Consider the following 24,983-nt stretch of genomic DNA (forward strand, 5'->3'; position numbering starts at 1 on the left):
ATGGTGAACGAACAGCTCAAAACCACTCCCTTTCACCCTGCGTGTGCAGTCACCAACATAAAAAGCCTCATTTCTATCACATTGGAGATGAAAAAGACCCTTTATTCTTCTTGGGCCGAGCTCTTCAAAATACAAGCTCGTGCATACGATGTTATCGACCACATACTGCCACCAAAAGACAAAGAGGAATCTGCCGATCCTGCCCTTTGGACCCGCCTCGACGCAATTGTGCTAGGATGGATATTACCACAATCTCAAATGACCTTCTTCAAATAATCCTGGAACTCGAATCCACTGCCCAACAAGCTTGGGAGCATCTTCGTGACATTTTCCTCGATAATCAAAGCTCTCGAGCAGTTCAATTGGAAGGGGAATTCTCCACCATTGAAATGAAATACTTTCCCAATATCTCCTCCTACTGTCAACACGTTAAAATGATTGCCGACCAACTCGCAAATGTCGGAGCTCCGGTCAACAACCAACGCCTGGTGCTCACTTTAATCCGTGGCCTCTCAAAATCGTAGGATAGTGTCGCTTCTATTTTGCAACAAGCCGATCCTCTGCCCTCTTTCTACAAGGCCAGATCTATCCTCACCCTCGAGGAATCCCGCCTCGCAACTCAGGCTGCCAGCAAGGCCATCACCGCCGGCTCCGCCCTCATCACCTTCGAGAATGACTCGGCTCCCTATCCCACTGATAATTCGAACCTTATGACAACTACAATCGGTCAAGCAATTCCAACAACAGGGGAAACAGGGGTAATGGCCGCGGCGGCCGCAATCGCGGCGGCGGGGGTCGTGGTCGTGGATAGCACCACAACAACAATAACCGCGACGTAAATCACTCCAACCATGGCAACAATTGGCAGAATTGGCCACAATGGTCTCAATACCCACCATGGGCTCAGTGGGGACAACAGCCATGGGCGGCGCCACCGTGCCCATACCCAACAGCACCATGGTCCAGGCCTGTTGGGCCCCGTCAGCAAGGGTTACTTGGCCCAGGACCCACACAGCAACAAGCGTACTCTGCTCAAACCTCATCTGCCGCAAGCTATGCTCCAACCGACATTGATGCTGCCCTTCACACACTCTCCCTCACACCACCGAACGGCGGGTGGTACATGGACACCGGCGCCACCTCCTACATGACATCTCAGTCAGGTACTCTCTCGTCTTACTTTAATTTGAGCAATCCTCGAAATATAATTGTTGGTAACGGGCATGCTATTCCAATTCGGGGTGTTGGTTGTGCTTCTCTTCCCTCTCCACATCCCCCCTTCTCCTTAAATGATGTTCTTCATGCCCCTAAGCTTATTAAAAATCTGATTTCCGTAAGAAAATTCACTTGTGATAATTGGGTTTCCATTGAGTTTGACCCGTTCGGTTTTTATGTGAAGGACCTTGCAACGGGAACAACTCGTATGCGATGTGATAGCACCGGTGACCTTTATCCCGTCTCCACCACCATCCCCGCCACCTCACATTCCACCTTTGTCGCTCTCTCTCCGTCAATTTGGCACGCTCGACTTGGACATCCTGGCAAAAATATCTTACAGTCTCTTGCTAAGCAAAATGTTGTTGTTGTAAAAGAAATTTAGACAATTCTATTTGTGTCTCATGTCCTCTTGGAAAACTTGTTAAGCTGCCATTTTTAGACTCTCATTCTACTACTTGTATGCCTTTTGATTTGGTCCATAGTGATCTTTGGACATCACCTAAATTAAGTTCCGCGGGCCATTTATATTATGTGTTGTTCTTGGACGATTTTAGCAATTTTTTGTGGACCTACCCTATTTGTATAAAATCCCAAGTGCACTCATTCTTTCTCCAATTTCGTGCTTATGCTAAAACTCAATTTGAAAGATTGAGAAATCAAGTGCTTTCAATGTGACAATGGAAAAGAATATGATAATGGACCCTTCCGAATTTTTTGTGAACAAAATGGCATGACCTTCCGATTTTCTTGTCCCCACACATCCTCTCAAAATAGAAAAGCAGAACGAAAAATACGCACTATCAACAACATGATCCGCACTCTCTTAGCTCACTCCTCTATGCCTCCCTCTTTTAGGCATCATGCCCTTCAAATGGCAACATACCTCCACAACATCCTCCCCTCAAAAACAATAGGTCTCAACTCTCCCACAAAAATTCTCTATCACAAAGATCCCACATACTCTTATCTCAAAGTTTTCGGGTGCCTATGCTATCCTCTCTTCCCATCCACCACAATCAACAAACTCCAAGCCCGGTCTACCCCATGTGTCTTCTTAGGGTATCCTCCGAACCATCGTGGCTACAAATGCTACGATATGTCAAGCAACAAAATTTTCATCTCTAGGCCTGTAGTGTTCGATGAAACACAATTTCCATTTTCTAAAGTTCACTGTCCAACTTCCCAAACTTATGAATTTCTCGATCATGGGCTCCTTCCTTATATCTTGCACCATTTATGCCAACCCTCACTTCCTGTTGCGGCCCAACAAACCAATCAGGCCCAATAAGAACCTCACTCACCAACGCCACCTCCTTCTCCCCCAATCACCAGCCCATCTATCCCAGACACCTCCCCTCTTGTTCCAGCGGCCCAACCCGCTTCACTAATCTCCAGCCCATCATCACCATCGTCTCTGGGCCAGCCCACTAGCGCAACCCAACCCCTCCAAATCAGAAATCCACCACTTTCACCCCAAATGGCAACTAGAAGTTCCCATGGCATTTATAAACCGAAAACTCCCTTCAATCTCCACACCTCCACTGCCCCCTCTCCCATTCCCAAAAATCCCATTGCCGCCTTGTCGGACCCGAATTGGAAAGAAGTTATGCTTGACGAGTTTCATGCTCTAATTAAAACTAAGACTTGGGAGTTGGTGCCCCGTCCCCCTAATGCCAACATTATTCCTTGTATGTGGCTATATCGCCACAAGAAAAATGCTAACGGTGATTTTGAGAGGCACAAAGCCCGTCTTGTTGTTAATGGAAGGAACCAACAGGTTGGAGTTGATTGTGATGAAACATTTACCCCCGTGGTCAAACCGGCCACCATTCGAACCGTTATAAGCATTGCCGTATCCAAGTCTTGGCCTATACACCAAATGGACGTCAAAAATGCTTTTTTGAATGGGGATCTTGATGAAACTGTGTACATGCACCAACCTCCAGGCCTTCGCGACAAAGAAAATCCATCTCATGTGTGCCTCCTCAAAAAGGCATTATACGGTCTCAAGCAAGCCCCACGGGCTTGGTATCGTAGGTTCGCAAATTTTGTCTCTACAATTGGATTTGTCCATAGCAAATTGGATCACTCTCTCTTCATCTATTGCCATGGCAAGGAGATTGCTTATATATATCTTGCTATATGTAGACGACATCATCCTCACTACATCGTCTAAGGCTCTTCGACTATCCATCATGGGCAAGCTCAAATCTGAATTTACAATGAAAGACCTTGGGCTTTTGAACTCATTTCTTGGTATTTCGGTGACCCATCATTCAAATGGGCTTTTCTTGTCACAAAAGGCATACGCAGAGGATATAATAGCAAGAGAAAATATGTCCTCCTGCAACCCTTCTGCAACACCAGTCGACTCCAAAGCAAAGTTGAGTGCGAATTCTGGGCCCCCAGTTGCCGACCCGACACTATACCGAAGCTTTGCCGGAGCCTTGCAATACCTCACCTTCACACGACCCGATATCTTATACACCGTCCAACAAATATGCTTGTTTATGCATGATCCTCGCCAAGAACATATGCAAGCCCTTCGTCGTATATTACGGTACTTAAAAGGTACTCTCAAGCTTGGGCTTCACCTATATCCATCCTCTCTTTCTACCCTCATCTCATACACCGACGCGAACTCGGGTGGGTGTCCCGACACGCGAAGATCAACCTCCGGGTATTGTGTTTTTCTCGGCGACAATCTAATCTCTTGGTCTGCCAAGAGGCAGCCTACATTGTCACGCTCAAGCGCCGAAGCCGAGTACAGGGGAGTGGCTAATGTCGTAGCTGAAGCATGCTGGCTTCACAATTTGCTGCTTGAATTGCGCCATCCCCTCACCAAAGCAACGATCGTCTACTGCGATAATGTGAGCGCTGTGTATCTCTCGGGCAACCCCGTCCAACATCAAAGAACAAAACATATAGAAATGGACATCCATTTTGTTAGGGAAAAGGTCAGTCGTGGTCAGGTTCGAGTTCTTCACGTCCCATCAAGATACCAACTCGCTGACATCTTTACCAAGGGGTTGCCGCAAGTTCTCTTCGAGGAGTTTCGTTCCAGTCTAAGCGTTCGTTTACCTCCCGCTCGGACTGCGGGGGTGTATTAGTCTATGTAATTGTGATGATGCATTTACTATCATTGTATTAATCATTCCCCATGTATTGTATATTTCCCTACGCATTATGTCTGCTATACTTCCCCAGGTGCTTTGTATATAATGTAAGCTATGCAATGGAATGAGGCAAGGACAATATTCCTACATACAAAATATTGAAGTGTTTGTAAAAATAAAAATTTGTTCATAGTGCAAAAATATTAATGTTTCAACACGAGAAGTGTTTGTGGATATAAACTCGTTCTTGCATATGTTATATTTTTTTATAAACTCGTTCTTGCATATGTTATATTTTTATTTGTAAAAAATAGTGATTCTTTTTTATGGTAAAATCAATTATTAAAAAAAAAAGACCATATGACATAACAAATACATAATCAATCATTTGAATCACATAAAAAAATTTATTTTTTCATCAGAATTACTATCTTTAAGAAGATCTTGCATGCATTATAGAATTTCTCAACGTATGGCCGGAGAAATAGTCGATCTAACGATCCCACATAACTCATTAATTCTTTATCAACAAGTTAAATCACAGTAGTTTTTTTTTTTCTAGAAATAATTAAGTGAAACCAATTAAAATAATCAACTAATCTCCTCATAACAGAACTCAGTGAACTCAAAAGATTTATTTTAATTAAGGAAAATTTTTAGGAAAATTTGTCAGAAATAACCTTTTAAAGTGTCCACTTTATTTAAAACTATCTTTTAAATTTTTTTTGGTAATTTCAGACCACATTATAAATTTTTTTATCAAAGACAACCAAATGTTACTTTCCGGCGTTGACTCTATTTTTCCGATGTTGACCACGAGTGTGCGAGTCACATGACCTCCTATATTGCTTAATATATACACCCCTTTTCCCTCCAATTAACTCCTATTAAAACCCCTGCTTCTCTTTCATCCCTCTTTTAGTACGAGTTAAAATAAAAGTTAACTTTGATTTAGTGTCATTTTAATTGTTAATTAATCTTTAAAATTAATAATTAAAAGGAAAATTTGTCAAGAATAAGTCAACCTTTGTCCGGTTCGCTCAAAATAAGTCAACCTTTCGATTAACTCAGAATAATCCAACCTTTATAGGGTATTCACTTTAAATGAGTCAAAACCTGTTGTAACCGGTTATAAAGGTTAATTGTGACATGTGTCAGAATGTGGTTTGTTATTTTTCTAATAATAATTAATCAGGAATAATTATATGATTAATTATTAAAAAATCTAATAATTATAAATTTAAAAAAAAAAAAAAGGAAAAAACCCCAAGCCCCCTCACCCCTCCCCTGCCAGCTCACCCCCCTCCCTTGCCAGGCCGCCGGTGGTCAGCGACCACAAAATTCGCCGGCACCGGCACCGATGGCCTCTCCCAGCCACCCATGATGCCCCCACCCAACCCTTCCCCTTCATTTTCCCTTTCCCCATTCTCCTTTCCAAACCCCAACACCTCCCTGCCGGAGTCGACCCCTCCCCCCGTCCCCAGCCGGATTCGACCCCCTCCCTCCCCTTCCCTTATCGTCAATCGACACTCCAAAACCCTTAAACCCTGATTCTGATTTTCTTAGGGTTTCGTTAGGGTCTAGGGGGTCGACTGACGGTGGGGAAGGAGGGTCGACTTTGGCAGGGAGACGGGGGTCGTTTCCGGCATGGGGTGAGGGGAGGGGGTGGTGTCGCGTTGTCGGGGTGGAGAAAGGGGATTGGGGAAAGGGGAAGGGGAAAGAAAGAGGAAGGGAAAGGGGGTGGGGGTTGGGTAGTGTCGTGGGTGGGGGAGAGGCCATCGGTGTCGGCGCCGGGGAATTTTGTGGTCGCCGGCCACCGGCGGCCTGGCAGGGGAGGGGTGAGGGGGTTGTAGACACCCATTTGTGTCTCCCCAAAACCAAACCCAGTGATGAGTACCTTTCGCGTCGAATCATAATCGAATGAAGTGAAAGTGTGGAAAGTCTAGCGTTGCGGATAGTTTTAATTTCTTTTCTTTTCTCTATGTTTTTGAAAACTTATTTTAAGAAAACAGCCAATCCAGTTTGGTTGGTCCATAATATGGGTCCAATAGTAGTGTAGTTGGATGGGGCTTGCAAAGACCTTTCCAACGATATATTATAAGCCCAATTCCGATGAATATTGAGGAAGTTATGACCAATTTACTAAACTGGGCCCGATTTGGTTTTTATATGCGGCTCAATGATCTAGAGGAGGGCCTATTATTAATTATCATTCCTAAAGCTATTAGGATTGATTATAGTCTTCTAGAATACTCTAGAAGGTTCTTTTAAATCCTAATGGAGTTAGGATTGATAATTATGTTTTAAAGAGTTTGAAATTGAATAAAACTACTCCTTTTAAGAATCCTTGTTTTGTACGAAGTGGAATATATTAAGATTTTATTTTTGTGCCTCATAATATTTATCCAAATTTTATATGGTTGGATAGATCTTTAAATTATCTTTCCAATGATATATTATAATATTAAATCCGAGTTATAACGAAAAAGATATGAATGAGACATGAAACTTTATCCAAAACTGACACCCTTCCACTATTTTGGCCATATCTTTTTATATACAAAATATTTTAATCTGGTTCTAATTGGGTTGGAAAGTAGACTTTAAGAGCTTTCCAACGACATATTATATGCCTTATTTGGACTTCTAGATCAAAAGATATGATAAAAACAAAAACGCGTTAAAAACGGGCTTGGCGCCTGACTCCAGGCATTGGCGCCTGGAACCAGGCCTAGCGCCTGGCGCCAGCCATTGGCGCCTGGTGCTAGCCATTGGCGCCTGGCGCCAATGGCCAATGCCTGGCGCCAACCTCGTTTTGCGTGCATCAGACTCTGTTTTGTTAATTTTATCTTTTTGGCTAATTTTCACTATAAATAACGTATTAAAACTCCGTTTTCGATAACGAGATTTCATCAATTCTTATTTCAATTCACCAACTCTCATTAAAATTTTCTTGATTATTCTCTCTCTCTCTTTTTCTAAACTAGCCTTTTCTCAAATACAAAATTCCGCATTCGCAAGACTTAGATACACCTAGCCATATTCGAAGTTGCCTTCGCCCTAGACGTGAAAGGTTTTAATTTCTGAGGGTTTGGTCCCAAATCTCTCTTTCAATTATTTAGTTTGATTGTTTTGATTATTAATTTCCTTGAAGTTACTAACGTGTGTATTTTGTTATTAGAAAGAGGTACGAGGCATCAAAGTAAGTGCTTTAATGGTTTTAATTGATATTATGATGTAGAAATCATGTTTATATTGTTATTATGATATTCTTAGTATCATGTCTAGGGTAATTTTAATATTAAATATGATTGCTATGATGCCTTTTATTCTCTTCCTAATATTTATTCATGTTAGTATCATGTTAGGGTTAAAGATTTGATTTTTATCGCTTAGTGACATGTTAGGGTTTGTTATTAATCTTGTTAGTATCATGCCTATGATCTTGCTATCTTTATTATACTTTAATATTAACATGAACATGATAATTATTATAATTGTTATAATTTATGATGATTATGAATATTATTATTATTATTATTTTGATGATGATTATTATTATTCATGTTTATTCTAATGCTCGATTATTTATTATGTTGCTTGATATTTATTCTTTATTGCTTGATCACACCTTTTATTGCATGTTTAAAGGGAATTTGTACTTGTAATCACGCTTAATAAGACAATTAATAATCTTGTTTAGGGCTAATTGTGATTATAAATTCAAGTGATCGCCAATAATAGATTTATTTGTGCATTAATGTTCAACCAACATAGATTAAACAGGTTTAGGGTTAACCTATTGATTGCATGTTAATCAGAAAGCGCACATGAATACGAGCAGAATAAAGTAGAGGCCTATTATTAGGGCAGATTCAATCTCTTTTAGGTTGGATTTGTACCTTCATCCCCGAACCCTTATTTGGTTCATGACCTTATGGAGTTGACGATCTCTTGGATTGTTAAGGGGTGTAACCTTCATCCTATGAACGGTTTACAAGTTCCTAAAAAACTTGTTGGCGACTCTTTTGCTCTATCTTCTTCCCTTTTAATTTGGACGCCACCGTACTTTAGTGTATGATCACAGTGGGGTTCGAGCTAGTGGGATTAAGGCTTGAAATTATTCCCTACAGGGGTTGGGGAATTTTTTCTTTTTTTTTGAAATTTATAATTATTAGATTAATTAATAATTAATCATACAATAATTCTTAATTAATTATTATTAGAAAAATGACGAACCACATCCAGACACGTATCACAATTAACATTAATAACCGGTTGCAGGTTACTTGACTCATTTAAAGTGGATACCCTATAAAGGTTGGATTATTCTGAGTTAATCGAAAAGTTGGCTTATTTTAAGCGAACCAGACAAAGGTTGGCTTATTCTTGACAAATTTTCCTAATTAAAAAAAATGTTTTCATCTTTCCTCCTCCTTCACCCCCGTACCGTTCCTCTTTCTCTCCTCCCTTTGCTAATTAATTATTTTTATCGCTTAGAATTCTCCCCCAGATTGTTTGATGAAAGGTAGATCTAAGCCTCCTTATAGCTTACTTTGACTCTCTGAGTTCTCCATCGAAACGACTTTTGAGCTTTTTGTCTTCCATTGAAATAGTTTGTAAGGTAAGATGATTTTTGTAATCATCGAATAACAATTTCCCTTTGAAGCGTAATCCATGTTCTCCATGGTGGTTCGATTGTGGTGAGGGCATGGTGATGATATTTGATTCGATTTCTGGGTGGGATTGATTGGGCTATAATTGGAGCTTGCGGCGTTGCTCGGTACTGCGGCGGTTTGGTGCTGCTGGCTACAGGTTGGTGCGACGGTGGTTGGTTGTTCGGCAGCTACTATGTGACGGTTGTGGGGAGTTGCCCGATTGTTGGCTGGTGTTGTGGGTTTGGTGCGTGAGGGAGCAGGGGAGGCAGCGGGGAAGGGTGGGTCGTTGCCGGCAGCGGAGGGGGAGAGCAGAGGGGGTGGCTGGACTGGTTGCGGGAGGGTATTTTTTTTAAAATCAAATTATAATATAATTAACCTTAGTTAATTTTTTTTAATTTTTATAAAACTAACCTCAGTTAAACTTAACAACTCATTAACAGTATTTAACCAAATAAGGTTACGGAAGTAACATTTTAAAAGTTTAAGGCTACCAAAGATAATTCATATACAAAGTGGCTACCAATGAAAATAAGCAAAAGTTGACGGCTACCAATGAGAATTTCCCTTTTTTTTTCAACATATCCTACTTTTTTTTTGACAAAGGAAACACAAAAAAAAAAAAAAAAAAAAAAAAAAAAAAAACCAACTTAACTAAAAGGAAAAACAAAGCAAATCCCTACGACGAGCCACTCCGGCCAGAGAATGAGCCTCCGCAATAGAAGCCCTAGTATAGAAATTTTCTGAATGTGACAAGTAGCAAAGGACGCCAAAACATCACAGATTTCCTGAATCGTCCAAATAATCGACACATCATTTGTTCCCTGACACAAAAGAAGATGAGGAACAACCAAACAGTCAGTGAAAAGCAGAATTTGAGTAAACCACGCAAACGAGTCTGCTGAAAACCAAACAGGTAGGCAAATAATTCAGAATGAAGAGCCGAGCTGGCCACACAAGCTTTAATTAGCTCCACCACCAATAGAGTGCGGCGTAGAGGAGGTACCAAAACACCAACTAGTACCAGCATTATGAGTCTCCTTATCCCAAGCTCCATCAAAAAACATATCCTACTTGAATGATAATTTTATGCATTCAATGCTTTCTAGATCCTATAAAAACGAAGAGAGTAAATTTTTATACTAAGTACTCAGTATTTTCAAATAAAATACATAATTTATTTCTTTTTATATGACACGTTTATTTTTTCCTATATTTTTATTCATATAAGTTTCAAAGCTTAATTAGCATCTCTATATAAAAGTTACTGATATAATGAATGTATTCATTAACAGTTTACATAATTATATTTTAGATTAATTATAAATTACAAAAGCTAATCAAATTTGAATTTGTGAATAGTGTTATCTAGATGTCAAAATATATCAACTAAAAAACAATGGATGAACTTTTTTTTTTTTTTTTTTTTTTTTTTTTTTTTTTTTTTACAACGGTCCAAAAAAGTATGAATTATGAAGGATATGTAATACTTCGTATGTCACTACTGACATAAGCATCATTCATTCAATCATATGACATTTCTTAAATACATGATCTTATACAAAGATTATGCGGTCGATGTTAGCAAACACGTTGAAAACTTCGATCAGGTAACAAAAGCGGTCAACTAAAAACGAAGTATAGGATAGTAGAATGCAATTGCACAAAACTATACACGCAATATATTTATATATATAGTTGAAAATTTTAATTTGCTCACTTTAATTAGTCATTTTCTTGAAATCTTGACTTTATAAGTCCACTTAGATAGTAACTCTTTCCTTTTAGCTAAAAGTCTAAAACCTAAAAAGTAAATATTTAAAATAAATGAAAAAAAGCCCTATCGAATAATTACAATAATTAGCTTTTGTTATCGAAGTAAATTAGTTACAAAAAAAAAAAAAAAAAAAAAATTATCAATGTATGACTCAAGCAGGTTTAAATTTTGTTGTTTTTTTCCCAACGGGAGCAGGTTTAAAATAATTACAATAATTAGATTTTTGTACTATTTATAAATAAGTTTTGATCAACCACATGTTTCTTAAAACATACAAAAAAAAATGCTAGATTAGTTTATATATTTTCATCACATTGATAAGATATTTGCACTAGTTAAAGAAAAAAAAAATTCCTTTGTCACATCTCACCATCCACTAATATCCCTTCCCTTGTTGAATTTGCATAAGCATCGAAAGAAGTTATGGTTAAAAGGCCAATTAAATTTTCTAATTTGGAAATCATAAGAATTAAAACCAATTGAGTCCACTTTTTAAATTGACAAGTTTTAACTTTAACACTATTTACAAATTCCACTTTGATTAAATTTTACAGCTTATAGTTATGATAAAACAAAGTTATGAGAAATCTTAGTAGAATCGTCTCACTTAATTAATATTGTTCATAATATCAAATTATTTTATAAATTTTACTTGTTGGTAATTAGATATATAAATCGTTGGAATTATGCATTATGTTAAACGTGATAAAAGAAACACTAAATTAAAAAAAAAAAAAAAAAAAAAAAAAGGGGGGGGGGGGGGTAGTTAATACAAAGTACTATTTATGGCAAAGAACAACATACACATAATCCATGAATACCAAACTAAGATTGATCAAGTAGAAAGGAGTGAACCTTTCAACTATTGAGGTTGGAGGTTTAATCCCCGTTAGGGGAAATTTAGGCGAGGACCCCCTTACATTTTCCCCTACTCGTCCAAATTGTTTTGATCCGATAGGGCTCTTTTTCTTACATATAAAATTAAAAAATAATGACCCATGCATGGATCATAATGCCAGGAATAATCCATCCATGGATCATATATAATACCAAGAATCCGTAAAAAGCAATTAAAAAGTCTTGCTTTAATTGTTATCTAGGTTGTTTTTTTTTTTGAAAGAATTGTTATCTAGGTTGTTGCTTAAAAAGAGAGGTTTAAATTAGAAATGATAACAGCTAGAAGTGATAAAAATATCAGGCCGGGCCGGATCTTGGCCTAAAATCTTGTGCCAAACACACAAAATAATGTCGGATTGATTAGGCTAGGTTAAGGTAGAATTTTCGGATTTTTATTAAGATGGGTTCAATTCGGGCTTAGAATAAAAATAAGATTTTAGGCTTGTCCGGTTAAACCCTCACTTTTTCGGACACTTCATCTAATAGGTATATACGTGTCGGAAACAATGTACGAAAAACCGTCAATCTCAAATAAAGGGGATACATGAAAATGTCATTTTCTAATTAGGAGACGCAGCGCATGTTTGTTGCCATTAACATATTCATCTAGTAAATGTTTGGACTTTTTGTCAAAAACTACTTAATTAATAAAATCCAGATTTTGTGAGAAACTACCTAATATAAAAAATGTTGTAAAAAACTATCTAATAAAAGGAAAAATTTTGTAAGAAACTACCTAACAAAATTTTAATTGTTGTAAAATACTACCTCCGCCGGAAATCCACCATTGACCCACCTCAAAACATCCCCAAAACCACCGCTTTCACCCCAGAACCAACACAACCTACTTGAAATTGCCTTCACCAAGCCGAAACCACCCTCCAATCCCAAGACCACGACCTCTAACCCCGGCCCAAAAATCAACATCCCGAATCACGAAATCAAACTACCCTCACAAACTTGGAATATCTTCTAACCACCCCCAAAATAACCTTACCACCTTGAATAGCAACCTCTGTGGTGGTTTCGTCGGGGGTGTTTTGAGGTAGGTGAACGCCTTAAAATTAGATAAACGGTGGAAATTCGACCAAAGGTAATACCTTACAACATTTTACCTTTTATAAAGTAGTTTCTTACAACATTTTTTTATACGGTAGTTTCTCACAAATTTTAGGTTATATTAGGTATTTTCTGACAAAAAACCCTAAATGTTTTTTTTTTTTAATATATATACTTAATCCAAGGGAGGCTAGCATGTTAAGGAAATAGAATTTATTCAATGCAACATACTTCGTATAATATTGTTAATTATTGCAAAAAAAAAAAAAATAAAAAAATAAAGAAGAAGAAAAAAAAATTAGTTAAAAAAAATGTGTGTTCATACTAATGTGTACTGGCCTGGTACGGAGTACAGTATATGCTAACTTCGTTATCACTTTCTTGTATGTTATTATGTACTGGCAATCTATAACTCTATAAATAGTACTATTTCCTACGGCACTAATGCTCTTCATAAAAAGAAACTTTAAAAAGCTTCATATAAATATTTTATTTTTGTAAAAAAAAAAAATGACAAGCTCCTTAGGTGTTATTCAAGCTCTAATTAAGAAGTTGAAGGAAACTTTGGTCGTTAAAGTTATTGAAAACCCTAGCTCTTTTGTCTCTCCTTCTGCTTATGACACCGCGTGGTTAGCCATGATCGGTAACCCTAATGAAAACTATGAGAAACCCATGTTTACAAGTTGTTTGGAATGGATTCTAAGCAACCAAATGGATGAAGGGTTTTGGGGAGAAAAGGATTTCCATGGCAATCCCACGATTGACTCTCTTCCTTCAACCCTTGCTTGTATAATTGCATTAAAGATGTGGGATTTCGGCCATGAACACATCGAAAAAGGTTAGTAGGTTTGTATTAGACTAATAATTATAACTTGGCTAAGTAAATATTATTACGTGTTTTAACCTAGATGTGAGATCGATATGATCAAACTAAATATTTTCATCTACATCGTATGTCCTGTGTGACTCTCTGCACGCACGTGCACGCACACGCAAAAAATAGTTCATTGTTCATATAGAATAACAAAGGTCTATAATAGCATAATGTTGCATATATGATATAGTTGTGTAGATGCAGACACTTAGGACAAAGATTATGTCTATTAGTCTATTACCCAATTCAATCTTTGTCAATGAGATTAAACCAAAATGTGGTCTGACCTATGTTTTAGAGACAACAGTATTATGTTCTTTTATTTGAAAAATAAATATTGTCGTATTATATAGTAATTAATTTAACAGATATCCTCAAAAAAAATTAATAATTTAACGTATGATTCATTTATGTTTTCAGGGATGTCATTTTTAGGGGGGAATTCAAGCAAACATATACTAAAACAAAAGGGCAACAATGAAAACTACCCTCGTTGGTTTGCTATAGTTTTTCCAGGAATGCTTGATCTTGCATGGCGAACAGGTTTACGAGTGATGCTTGCGGACGACATAAAAGAAGTTGTTGCCCACATCTATGACCAACAGCGATTGATATTCAAAATGTAAAATTCTTACCTTCTCATTTTTTAAATTTGGCAATTTTGTTGTTCAAGTTGGTGTTTACATCTTTTATTTTGATTCTATTATATTTTACACTTCACTATTTGTCATTAACAATTACATGAACTAAAACCTACAGTAAATATAGCATGTTTTACAAAAAAAAAAAAAAAAAAAAAAGGACAAAATTGGCCTCAAGCCCTCAACAGCACTTGTAGATGTTATAGATGGGTGCAGAGAATAGCACAACCATAATTGAGTGCACTCTACATCACAAACTATTAAGTTTTGAAAATTCTATAGTGGTTGTTTGAAATATGACTACCATAATATTTTAATAATTATATAGTTCATAATTAACGTATTTTTATCCAAGTAATTATATATATTACTCTATTTTTGATATAAAATATTATTATCAACATTTTTTTAATTTATCAAATTTTTAGTTTTATTTATGTAATTTTTACTCTTATTTTATAGTTTTTCGAAAAATATTTATTTTATGTTGGATTAAAATTTTCAAAAATTATATTTGCATTGTAGAAATTAGAATACTAATTGTGTCCAATTTATAGTGTGAAAAAATGAATCGTTCATATTGTTTATCATTAAAATAATAAGGTAATAATATTTCAAACGACCACTGTAAAAACATCCATTAAGTTTGATGTAGAAAATGTTATAAAAATGACATCGAAGGACGGAGGTTCTGCAGAAAAGTTGTATTTTTTTAAAAAAAATATTTTGTAACCAATTTTCACCACTTTTTAATCTTCTATAACTTATGGAATTACTATACTATAATATACCTAGCACTTGCTCGCTAATTACTTTTATTAACTTAATTATTTTGTAATGACGTTCATGATAAATTGCAACGAATGGATTGTGTTTGAAAAAATAAATCGAAATCTATTAACACAAATTAAAATTCATCCAAACAACACGTCAATTTTAATAGATCATCATAACACCAACTAATATCCTAATTTCTGAAAACTATGAAAAAAAAGGACAAATAACCAAATATATAATGTAATCAACACAAAGATAGAAATTGAATTTCAAAATTTACCAATGTACAATTCGAAGAATGTCGTGTTTTGATTTGTTGATTAGGATTTTAGGATTGGTCTTTGTCTTCTTCCTCGTTAACATTTCAAGGAATAGTATTAATTTTACTAGTTGGGATAATGGGTGAATAATAAAAATTGGTTAAATATATTAAAATAATAATAATATGCTTTCCGGCTAAATCTCCGATCTTCAATGTACTTGATGATACATTTTGCACTTAATTTAATAATTTGTGATGTAGAGTCACTCAATCAAGGTTGTACTATTCTTTGCACCCAACCTATAATTGGTGCTATAATAAGGTCAATTTTACCTAGAGAAAAAAAAAAAAAAAAAAAAAAAAAAAAAAAACATGGCTATGTGTTATTAGGAAGAGTAGAACAACATATATAACCCCACTAATTCAATGAATAAACAAAAAACGTCATACACGTTTTCCCTACCATTCATCTTTTTGTGGCTAGTTCATTCAAGACGATGAGGTTAATGGGGTGTCAATAAACTTCACCTGAATGACTTTACAACTGACGCACACTAGTACGCATCAATAATGCATCATAATACAAGCCAACATGCCAACATCTAAACGCCGTAACACAACGGAATCGCTCATTAGATGTAAATTATTACTTCGTATTTTCCAATGACCATAGAAGTAGTCTTAGTGGGTGATACTCTATCACACCCTCTCACATGATGAGAGACCTTTGAGCTTGAAATGTACGTGGATGTAGCATGGACCCTCTGCATAACCTACGCGAAATATTCCACTTGAAAGTAGGGGTGGATGAGATTTGAACCCGTGATATTTGTGTCATGTTGGCTTTGATAACATGTTAGTAGACCAACTCAACCAAAAGGTTAAACTAATGGTTAAAACCCAGGATTATGTTTAATACCCTATCACTACATCATCTAATATTACTATGAATACTACCATCGTGATCTTATCTATTGGTACGACCTTAAAGAAAGTTGACATTCATTCCTTACATAAATGATTATCATACTTATTAAATATAGACTCGTATGTGAGAGCTAGTATATATGGATACTAATTTGGCTAATTCTACTATATTGTGTACATATCTTTGTTATCTTTCAGGGAAGAATTAGTTAACAAGTATCACTATCCTCCTTTGCTTTCGTATTTGGAGGCGTTACCGTCATCTTACCAAATTAATCAAGCAACTATAATCAATAATTTGAGTGCCGATGGTTCCTTGTTCCAATCTCCTGCGGCCACAGCTGCCGCGTACATTGCGACCGGAAATCCAGCAACATTGTCATACCTACATAACCTTGTTCGAGCTTGTAGGAATGGAGGTAATAAGTCACAGTTGTAGTTATTTACGTAACAACTAATGTCACATTATTATTGTTAGTATCATATACTTCCTTCGTCGTTTTTTTTTTTTTTTTTTTTTTTTTTTTTTTTTTTTTTTTTTTTTTTTTTTTTTTTTAACACTTTGACTTTTACACTATTCATGTGTTTCACTTTGACGATTTATACTCAAGTAAAAATATAGTCATGTGAGATCTTGTTAGATTCATCTCGATTTATACAATTTTAATATCTAATGTTCATAAGTTTTACATATTGGTATTTAAAGATATTAATTAATGATTAAAAACACGCATCAACAAGCGTGAAAAAAGTGTTGCATAAAAAAAAAATATATAAAAAAAAAAGAGGAAGTATATATATTAGCACTAAAGGATTATTTCATTAAGTTTAGAGTGTTTTAGCATAATATAGTGTTAAATTATTTGACTTAATACTAGTGGTATTTATGATTATTTTATCTTTGTTCATGTAGTTCCATCAATATATCCCATAGATGAAGATTGCATAAAGCTCTACATGGTCAATCAACTACAAAGATTAGGATTGTCTGACCATTTTCATGATGAAATCGCGGTGTTATCAAAAGACATATATAGGTACTATTTCACATACACTCTTAGAAATGAATAGTCATTGATAAGACTAATGTTTTAATTATAATTATTCATTTTCTTTCATGTAAAAACATATTTATCAGTAAATATAATGAAGAAGAAGCATCACAACATGGTTTACTACAAGCCAATATCTTCAACAACTCCTTAGCATTTGAAGTACTTCGGCTACAAGGATATAAAGTCTCCCCTAGTAAGACTATAAATCTTTAATTATCTATCAACAATATATACTTCATTATATTTATTTACTAAACATATATAATCTACCTTTAATTTACTAATTAATCTTTGGGATGAAATCGATAGGGAGGTTTTGTGGGTTCCTTAATGATAAATATGCTCTTCAAGAAATTGAAGACAATCATGAAATGTTTGCTAGCACACTCAATAATCTCTATCGAGCAACGAGTCTTATGTTTGAGACTGAAGTAGAGTTGAAAGAATTGAGAACATTTTCTAGAAGATTGCTTGAAAAATCCTGCCTATGTAGCAACACAATAGATGATGGTATCATGATGTGGCCGCGTCTTCAAGAATGGGTAATTCGATTTGTTTGCCTATATATATTGTTTATAATTAGCAAGTTAAACAATCAAAAGACAATAATGAAAAGTATACTATGATTGTACCTTGTTAATTATATATGTGTTCTCATAATTTCTTACGTAATTATATTTGTTTACTTCATAGATTAAGCGAGAAATTCTTGTAACTTGGATGGCTCGAATGGATCATTTAGATCATAGGAAGTGGATTGAAGCAAACCAAGACAGCCCTCTTTGGTTAGGAAAAGCCTCATATTATAGGTATACTTCTAATTAATTAGAAATGACCTAATTAGTCATTTTCAATTTCTTGTCTTTGTTAAACTATATATATAATAAGAGTTTTTTGATAACAGGATTTCGTGTCTCAATAACATAGATTTGCTTCGACTTGCTAAAGAAAATTTTGAGTATCGACAAATGGTATACAAGAAAGAATTGACCGAGCTAATAAGGTAATTAACTCGATCAGAGCAGGGTTTTATAAAGGGTGTTATTTGTCATATACCATGCATTAGCCTATAAATTTAATTTTGAACTATTGGAATTCAATCATGTATATACTGAATGATATATAGGTGGTCGAAGGATTGGGGTCTAATGGATATGGGCTTTGCACGAGAGAAAACCACGTATTGCTACTTTGCCATCGCCTCTAGTGCTTCCTTCCCTTTTGAATCTGATGTTCGATTAATAGTTGCAAAGAGTGCCGTGCTAATAACCATTGTGGATGATTTTTTCGACACCAAAGGGTCACTCGATGAGCTACAAACCCTTGCAAAGGCTGTGCAAAGGTATATCCCTAGCTAGCTAGCTAGATAGCGCGAGTGATTATGTATGTTTATACAATAGCTTATGTTTTTTCTCATAGAAATGGTTGTTTTGTCACGTATGCACACAGATGGGATAACAAAGGCTTAACAAGTCATAGCAAGATCCTCTTCGATATCCTCGATAACTTTGTGGGTGAATTAGCAAAAAAATACCATGATCAACATCAAATCGACATAACTACTAGTCTTCGAAATTTAGTAATTCTCTTGAGAAACACTCTTTATTTGATTTTCTCTATTGCTTTCGTCATATATTTGCTTATGAGACTGATTTTTCTTTCTATTTCTTTTGTCGAAGTGGTACGAAGCAATTGATTCGTGGCTAATTGAAGCAACATGGAGAAAAACAGGACACATTCCGTCGATGTCTTCTTACTTGGAAATTGGCATGATTTCTGTTGCTGCTCATGTAATGGTACTTCAAGCCTCGTATTTTCTGACTCCAACATTGTACCCTCACAACATTAATCCTTCTCAGTATGAAGCAATTACGAAACTTCTAATGAAATCGTGTCGATTGCTGAATGATATACAGGGTTATGAGGTATAACAATCTTATACTCTTGTTGATAAATTAAAATTATCTTTATTAACTATATGAAGTCAAATAAGCAACCTTTCATTAGAAATACTTATAAAAGTGTTATTGAGTGCTTTTATAAAGAAAAATCTTAACAACCTTTTTCTTACAAAATTTCCTTAGAAGTTTATTATGAATTGCACGTACAGTTTGTGTAGTTTGTACGTAATCTATAATTTTTTGGAAGCTAACTAAATATTACTCCATGTTCGAGTCTTGCAGAGAGAAATTAAGGAAGGAAAAATCAACTCGGTAATGTTATACTTGAGAGAAAATCAAGATGCTAATGTGGAAGAAGCCGTTGATTATTTGGAAAAAATACTTGAAGGAACTAAAATGAGGTTGCTTGAACATGCATTAATAACGGATAATGGAGTTGATCATGAAGATTTGCCAAAACCTTGCAAGATGCTACACTTAACCGCACTTAAAGTGTTTCATATGTTCTACAACTCGACTAACCATTTCGACTCAAAGGACTCTCTACTTGATGACATAAACAAAGCAATTTTCGTTCCCTTGGACCGTCATGTACCTTTGAAATCTTCTAAGCCTCTTACACTTCCATTTCAAGAAAAGAAAAGGTGTTCGACGATTAATTTTCATAACAATACAAGCTTAAACATTTGTGGCGCAAGGAAAAATTTTACAATACATGGAACACCTTTGGGTTTATCATTGGGAAGTTACCAATCAAAGATAAAGATTTCACCATCCTCCAACCTCCGATTTACTATGGCATTATAAACGGGCTAAGTTTTGAAGAAGATTATTAGCATATGCATCCATGAACGTATATGAAACAATAAAGCCTATGTGTTCTGTTCACCCGTACTAAATTTGTTTCCTTTGTAAGTTGCCTCGCGCATTGTTATATACTTATATTTTGAATATAATACTAAAATTAAATGTTTACACATATTGGATAGGAAAGTTCTACCTATTTCGTTTTATCTGTATCTTGTATCATCTTCTTAGTGTTTGTTGCATGCACTTTATTTTGGGAAAATCCCTGTTTCTCATGGTGAGAAACGAAATTTGTTTCTCATGGAGGCATTTTCGTGAATAAATCAACAATTTTTTATTATTGTGGGCCTCACAGTTGAATAAAGTTGTTGATTTATTTACAAAAATGCCATGTGAGAAACCAAATTTGTTTCTCACCATGAGAAACTGGGGCACCCTCCTTTATTTTAGGGTTATTTGTATTTGTAGAATTACACCAATTATCTTTTATGTTCTATTGATTATTGAATGAAAATATGATGCATATGTAACATATGTAAAACAAAGAATTTATTGTTTTAAATTAAACCATCAAGTTGTAAAAAAAAAAAAAAAAAAAAAAAAAAAAAAAAAAAATCAATATTTGTAAAGCTATACTACAAACAACTTACTAACAAGCTTCAAAACTTGTGTAATACTAAAATCATCAACTTATTGCCAAACAGTTCATGTAATACTTGGTCTTACGACCTAATTAAGTCTATGATTGCATTATACAAATTGTTAAAACAATGCTAATTAGACATTATTATTGCGTCAATTATATTTGCTACGGTAAGACTAGTAAACACTTGGAATATTATCTTAGACAACTCCCAATCTCCCACCTTATAAGCTACATACAAACTAGCTTAGTTAGATCAAAGGCCTTTATTTTGGCAATATTAGACCGCAAAACTTTTGTTACAAAATTGACTTATTCAACTTATACCAGTATTATTCATTGTAATCTTATCATGCATTATATTTAGCGGGCTGATGGAAGGGATTCTGCTTCAAGAAAATGTGTAAACAACGCGAGTGAGCTGCTTGGTTTGAATATAGGCACAGCATGGCCGGCTCCTCTGAATGTAGCGAACGTTAAACCCGTATACTCTTGATACCATCCACTCACCTGTAAACAACAAAATCAATGCATTTTATTAGGGAAGGAAATAATTATTCCAAAGTTACACATAATATAAAATATTTCAAAGTTGCATATAATATTTAACGGAAGTAGTATTAACTATTACAATATTAATTTTACCTGTTTTTCATGGTACCATGGCCTCCAAGGTTTTGTGATGGGTAATCCAAGAGCATTTAGGCTGTATCTTGTAGACAACACGGGAACTCTTCCATCTGTATCTCCACTGGTAAAGCCGACAAATGACAAAATATATATTGTTGGTTAAATGAGGCAAGTAAAATGAGACGTAGCAGTATTATATATAAATAAACTATTTACCTATAGACCCATATTCTAAGTCCAGCAGAAATTAGTTTCTTGTAAATGGGAAGTACTGATGGCTTTGAGTCTGCCCAGTTGCTAAATATTGTGAAGCTACATCAAACATTAGAAATTATGTCAAAATACTTCATACTTAATTGTATATAATAAGCTCCTCATTTAATGGTAATTAAGAAAGATTATTTGTAGTTTAAGATAAATAATTTTGGTAATTACTTGCATATGCTCCAATTCTTTAGCTGAACACCATCACTAACATGAAGAGCCTTTTGAACATCTGGTCTATTATAGTAACTTCTTGCATAATCATCCAAGCAAGGATCATAACCACCCATGATTCTCGGCATCTGCAAATGTTTACACCATGATAACCCTTTAAATAAAATTATAATGCGGAGTATTCTCTTTCGTTCCAAAATAATCTTGGGATATACAACTTGGGAAAAATGTATACGGTATATAGTTTCAAAATTAAGTCGATCTATAAAAACCTTATACCTCAAATTAAATTGACTTGGACTAACTTTATCCAAAATAAATTGATCACTCGGCTTATTTGTCACCTCTGATCTAGACAAGGATTTTTTTTTTTTTTTTTTTTTTCATTTCGAGTTATAGGAAATTTTTTTTTAATAACATTTTAAAATAATTACATGAGGTAAAGTTTTAACTTGAAATATTCATTCTTGTAACTTGGCAAATAATTGTTATTTCAATCTTACCATTTTGGAGCTAGCTTTGAACATGACTTCCATTGACCCTGAATTATTTTTGGTAGATTTTGCCATGCAAACTGCTGTGTACAAGCTGTAAATATCAATCTCTTTGTACTGTTTTAGGACCTCGTCGACACCTTGGCTACAATCGGGGTTGTTCCAAGTGTTATCGCTGTTGAAATCACAAGTCTCTCGTATGATTTTGTGTGTTTCGTCGGACACAACAGCGTGACTCCAAGCGTAGTCCACTAACCCTCTCCAATCATCGGGATCTGATGTTTCAGGATTTCCCATCTGAATACATATTCATTTTTCAATTGTCACGTGTTAGTTCAAATTTCATTGACTTGAATATGACTATAAAATCCGTATAAAAAGGACTAGAAGAGTTATAGTTTATATACCAAAATGCCCTTAAGGTCAATGTAAATAGAAGAGTTATAGTTTCTGTCGTGAATGAGCTCAGCCAACTCTGGGACATATTTACCTGCCATTAAGATTTAGTCACCAAATTACAAAAAAAAAAAAAAAAAAAAAAGTAATTAATTATGGAAAATGTTATAAATAGCCCTTAGGGCTACATGTAAACGTTAAAATACTCTTAAAAATTGTTTAAATTTAGAAAATCATGATAAAAACACACTAATTACACTGATCTACGTGTGTTTTAATTATCAATTCCAATTTTATACGGAGTACAATTTTCAAGAGTGTTTTTAAAGCTTATATATAGTTCTAAGGGCTATGTATAGCATTACCCATAATTATTTATATGGTAACAACTTCATGTTTTTCAAATGAGATCGACAAGAAGTTGGACTACCTGCATAGCTCTCCCCTGCAATGTAAAATGAACGATTTCTATATGTTGGAAACTTGAGGAACCACTTTTGGAGAAATTCATATGAATCGTTTGCTGTTCGACAAAAGATAAAAAGAGATTAATTATATTAAAATTAGTCAAATGATGAAGTCGAATTGAATAGTCTCTTGATTGTACCGTAGAGAAAAAAAAAATAAAAAATAAAAAAAATAAATTGAACTGAAGAGATAAAAGATCAAGAATTATACCAGTAAAAACATCTCCAAGATTATCAAAATCACTAGTGGTATGCGTATAGGAGAACCCAACTCCAACAGGAGATTCTAGGAACAACATGTTGGCTTCTGCAAATTTATGTGCATAATACAAAGTCAAAATATTAATCTTATGGAGTTAAATCCATGGTATTCGTACATTTTTACATCCGTCCTAATTAAAAATCTTATTTCATAAAAAAATAAAAAGACGAGGAATATATTATATGGTTATATGGAGTATACTAATTTGCTAAGTAAAATGAACTAACAAAAAATAGTGAATGAAAATCGACATCTTATATTATGTGAGAAATGCGACTTACCTTTATTCCAAGCAAAAGGGTTAAATTTAAGAGCACCACCATCGGTGTCCACTAAGAAAGGACCAATTTCTTGTGTTGCTCCATAACCAACAGAGGAACACCCTGGACCTGTAACAAAAGTAAAAATAATATAAAAATAAATAAAATATATAAATTTTAAAATAAATTGGTATAAAAATAATGTAAAATTGTTTATTAACATTTACTTATAGTTCAATGGCTAGGTTAGTGGGACTTTCTAAACACAAGGCAACAAAAAAAGCATTTTTACTTTTAATTGGAATATATGCTTGCCCTTTTGCTACCACTTCATATATTTGTCTGTGTGTTGAGGTGAATATATTATTTAATTTCTCCACTAATTATAAAAATGTTCAACTTTTCTCCAATAAATGTAATTTTTTAATTTATTATGTGGTCATGCTACCATCTTAGCAGCATGGTGTAATAGGTAATTATATTATCCCACATTCTTTATTATTCCACAAAAGGATTAAACAATTTAATTTGTCAAAGTGTGTGTGCTTGGTATTATTTTGTTATTTTGCATCATCATCTTTGATAGCTGCCTCATATTAGGTCATAATGTGTGGTACATTTTGTTCATAATTTAACTAACAAAGATGAGCATCAAATGTGAAACACTAATAGCTAGGTTCGCGCTACAAATATTCTTTATATTTATTTAGTATTAGTTCATAGAACTAATAATACTTCCTCCGTCCACAATTATGTGCAACAATTGTGGACGGAGGGAGTATATATGTACAAAGTAAGAAATAGAGTGAAAAGACATACGACTCATTTTGACACATGCTTACCTCCATTCAACCACAATACCAACGGCTTCTCATCAAGATGAGATGAGGCCTCATAGAACCAATAGAACAACGCCCTCTCTTTTTTTTCATCAACTGTTATATAACCGGCATAGTGTCGAAAATCGACCTCCGGTTGGCCGGGAAGATTTGTCACAAGATGGTTATTTTCCAAGAGCTTTTCCTCCTTGTCATTATTATAAGGCCTTACTTTATGCCTAGAACCTTCTAAAGGCTCTATACAAAATAATATGGCAATAAGAACAAAGTTAAGGACCATAAATAATGCCCTCATTGCAAAATCCTTGTTAGAGCACCACTCTACAATATTGTTTAGGGACACTTTGAGTTTGACTAGCTACAATGTGAGGAGATGAAGAAGAACCACTTGGGCTATTTATAGTGATATTTTTTGCACTAAAAAAATTCAAAATGTGGGGTTTGCAAAGAAAAATGGGTCCATTTTTGCCATATAGGGTTGGTGAATTTCTGACATGGATTATTATATCAAGGGTCCCTTGCATTATGTAGGTTTATAGGTATGGTAAGTGGATGTTCCATTTTCATTAATTTGCAATAAGGTGTATA

General features: G+C 34.9%; 3 protein-coding genes across 3 annotated transcripts; 2 read left to right on the top strand and 1 right to left on the bottom strand.

The window, feature by feature from the left end:
• On the top strand, positions 1-1,600 carry LOC145637224 (uncharacterized). Its single transcript, XM_081688700.1, has 3 exons — positions 1-228; positions 525-758; positions 869-1,600. Exons 1-3 carry the CDS (start codon positions 1-3, stop codon positions 1,598-1,600), a joined length of 1,194 nt encoding a protein of 397 aa, XP_081544826.1.
• An 11,632-nt stretch (positions 1,601-13,232) lies between these two features.
• Positions 13,233-19,966, top strand: LOC145637225 (S-linalool synthase-like). Its single transcript, XM_081688701.1, has 12 exons — positions 13,233-13,560; positions 14,017-14,218; positions 16,402-16,622; positions 17,117-17,240; positions 17,342-17,451; positions 17,568-17,800; positions 17,952-18,067; positions 18,163-18,261; positions 18,385-18,600; positions 18,708-18,837; positions 18,938-19,183; positions 19,442-19,966. The coding sequence occupies exons 1-12, from the start codon at positions 13,233-13,235 to the stop codon at positions 19,964-19,966; spliced, it is 2,550 nt and encodes an 849-aa protein (XP_081544827.1).
• A 710-nt stretch (positions 19,967-20,676) lies between these two features.
• LOC145635254 (serine carboxypeptidase-like 31) lies at positions 20,677-24,746 on the bottom strand. The gene is made up of 10 exons (XM_081686539.1): positions 24,399-24,746; positions 23,578-23,685; positions 23,246-23,341; positions 22,998-23,090; positions 22,579-22,661; positions 22,181-22,468; positions 21,675-21,805; positions 21,456-21,551; positions 21,255-21,360; positions 20,677-21,119 (listed from the first exon to the last, which is right to left on the bottom strand). The coding sequence occupies exons 1-10, from the start codon at positions 24,688-24,690 to the stop codon at positions 20,973-20,975; spliced, it is 1,440 nt and encodes a 479-aa protein (XP_081542665.1). The 5' UTR covers positions 24,691-24,746; the 3' UTR covers positions 20,677-20,972.
• Between the last annotated feature and the right edge of the window lie 237 nt (positions 24,747-24,983).

This window comes from Chenopodium album, chromosome 6, assembly GCF_948465745.1.
Source record: "Chenopodium album chromosome 6, dcCheAlbu1.1, whole genome shotgun sequence".
NCBI classification, from domain to species: domain Eukaryota; kingdom Viridiplantae; phylum Streptophyta; class Magnoliopsida; order Caryophyllales; family Amaranthaceae; genus Chenopodium; species Chenopodium album.

Excerpts from the sequence above, each read along its gene's own strand:
- LOC145637224 (XM_081688700.1), top strand. The coding sequence starts at position 1 with ATGGTGAACGAACAGCTCAAAACCACTCCCTTTCACCCTGCGTGTGCA. Across the intron at positions 229-524 it reads GGACCCGCCTCGACGCAATT|GATAGTGTCGCTTCTATTTT; the intron begins GTGCTAGGATGG and ends TCAAAATCGTAG. Across the intron at positions 759-868 it reads CAACAACAGGGGAAACAGGG|AATTGGCCACAATGGTCTCA; the intron begins GTAATGGCCGCG and ends AACAATTGGCAG.
- LOC145637225 (XM_081688701.1), top strand. The coding sequence starts at position 13,233 with ATGACAAGCTCCTTAGGTGTTATTCAAGCTCTAATTAAGAAGTTGAAG. Across the intron at positions 18,068-18,162 it reads GGAAAAGCCTCATATTATAG|GATTTCGTGTCTCAATAACA; the intron begins GTATACTTCTAA and ends TTTTGATAACAG. Across the intron at positions 18,601-18,707 it reads CTTGCAAAGGCTGTGCAAAG|ATGGGATAACAAAGGCTTAA; the intron begins GTATATCCCTAG and ends GTATGCACACAG.
- LOC145635254 (XM_081686539.1), bottom strand. The coding sequence starts at position 24,690 with ATGAGGGCATTATTTATGGTCCTTAACTTTGTTCTTATTGCCATATTA. Across the intron at positions 22,469-22,578 it reads TTGACCTTAAGGGCATTTTG|ATGGGAAATCCTGAAACATC; the intron begins GTATATAAACTA and ends ATATGTATTCAG. Across the intron at positions 21,552-21,674 it reads AAGAATTGGAGCATATGCAA|CTTCACAATATTTAGCAACT; the intron begins GTAATTACCAAA and ends TGTTTGATGTAG.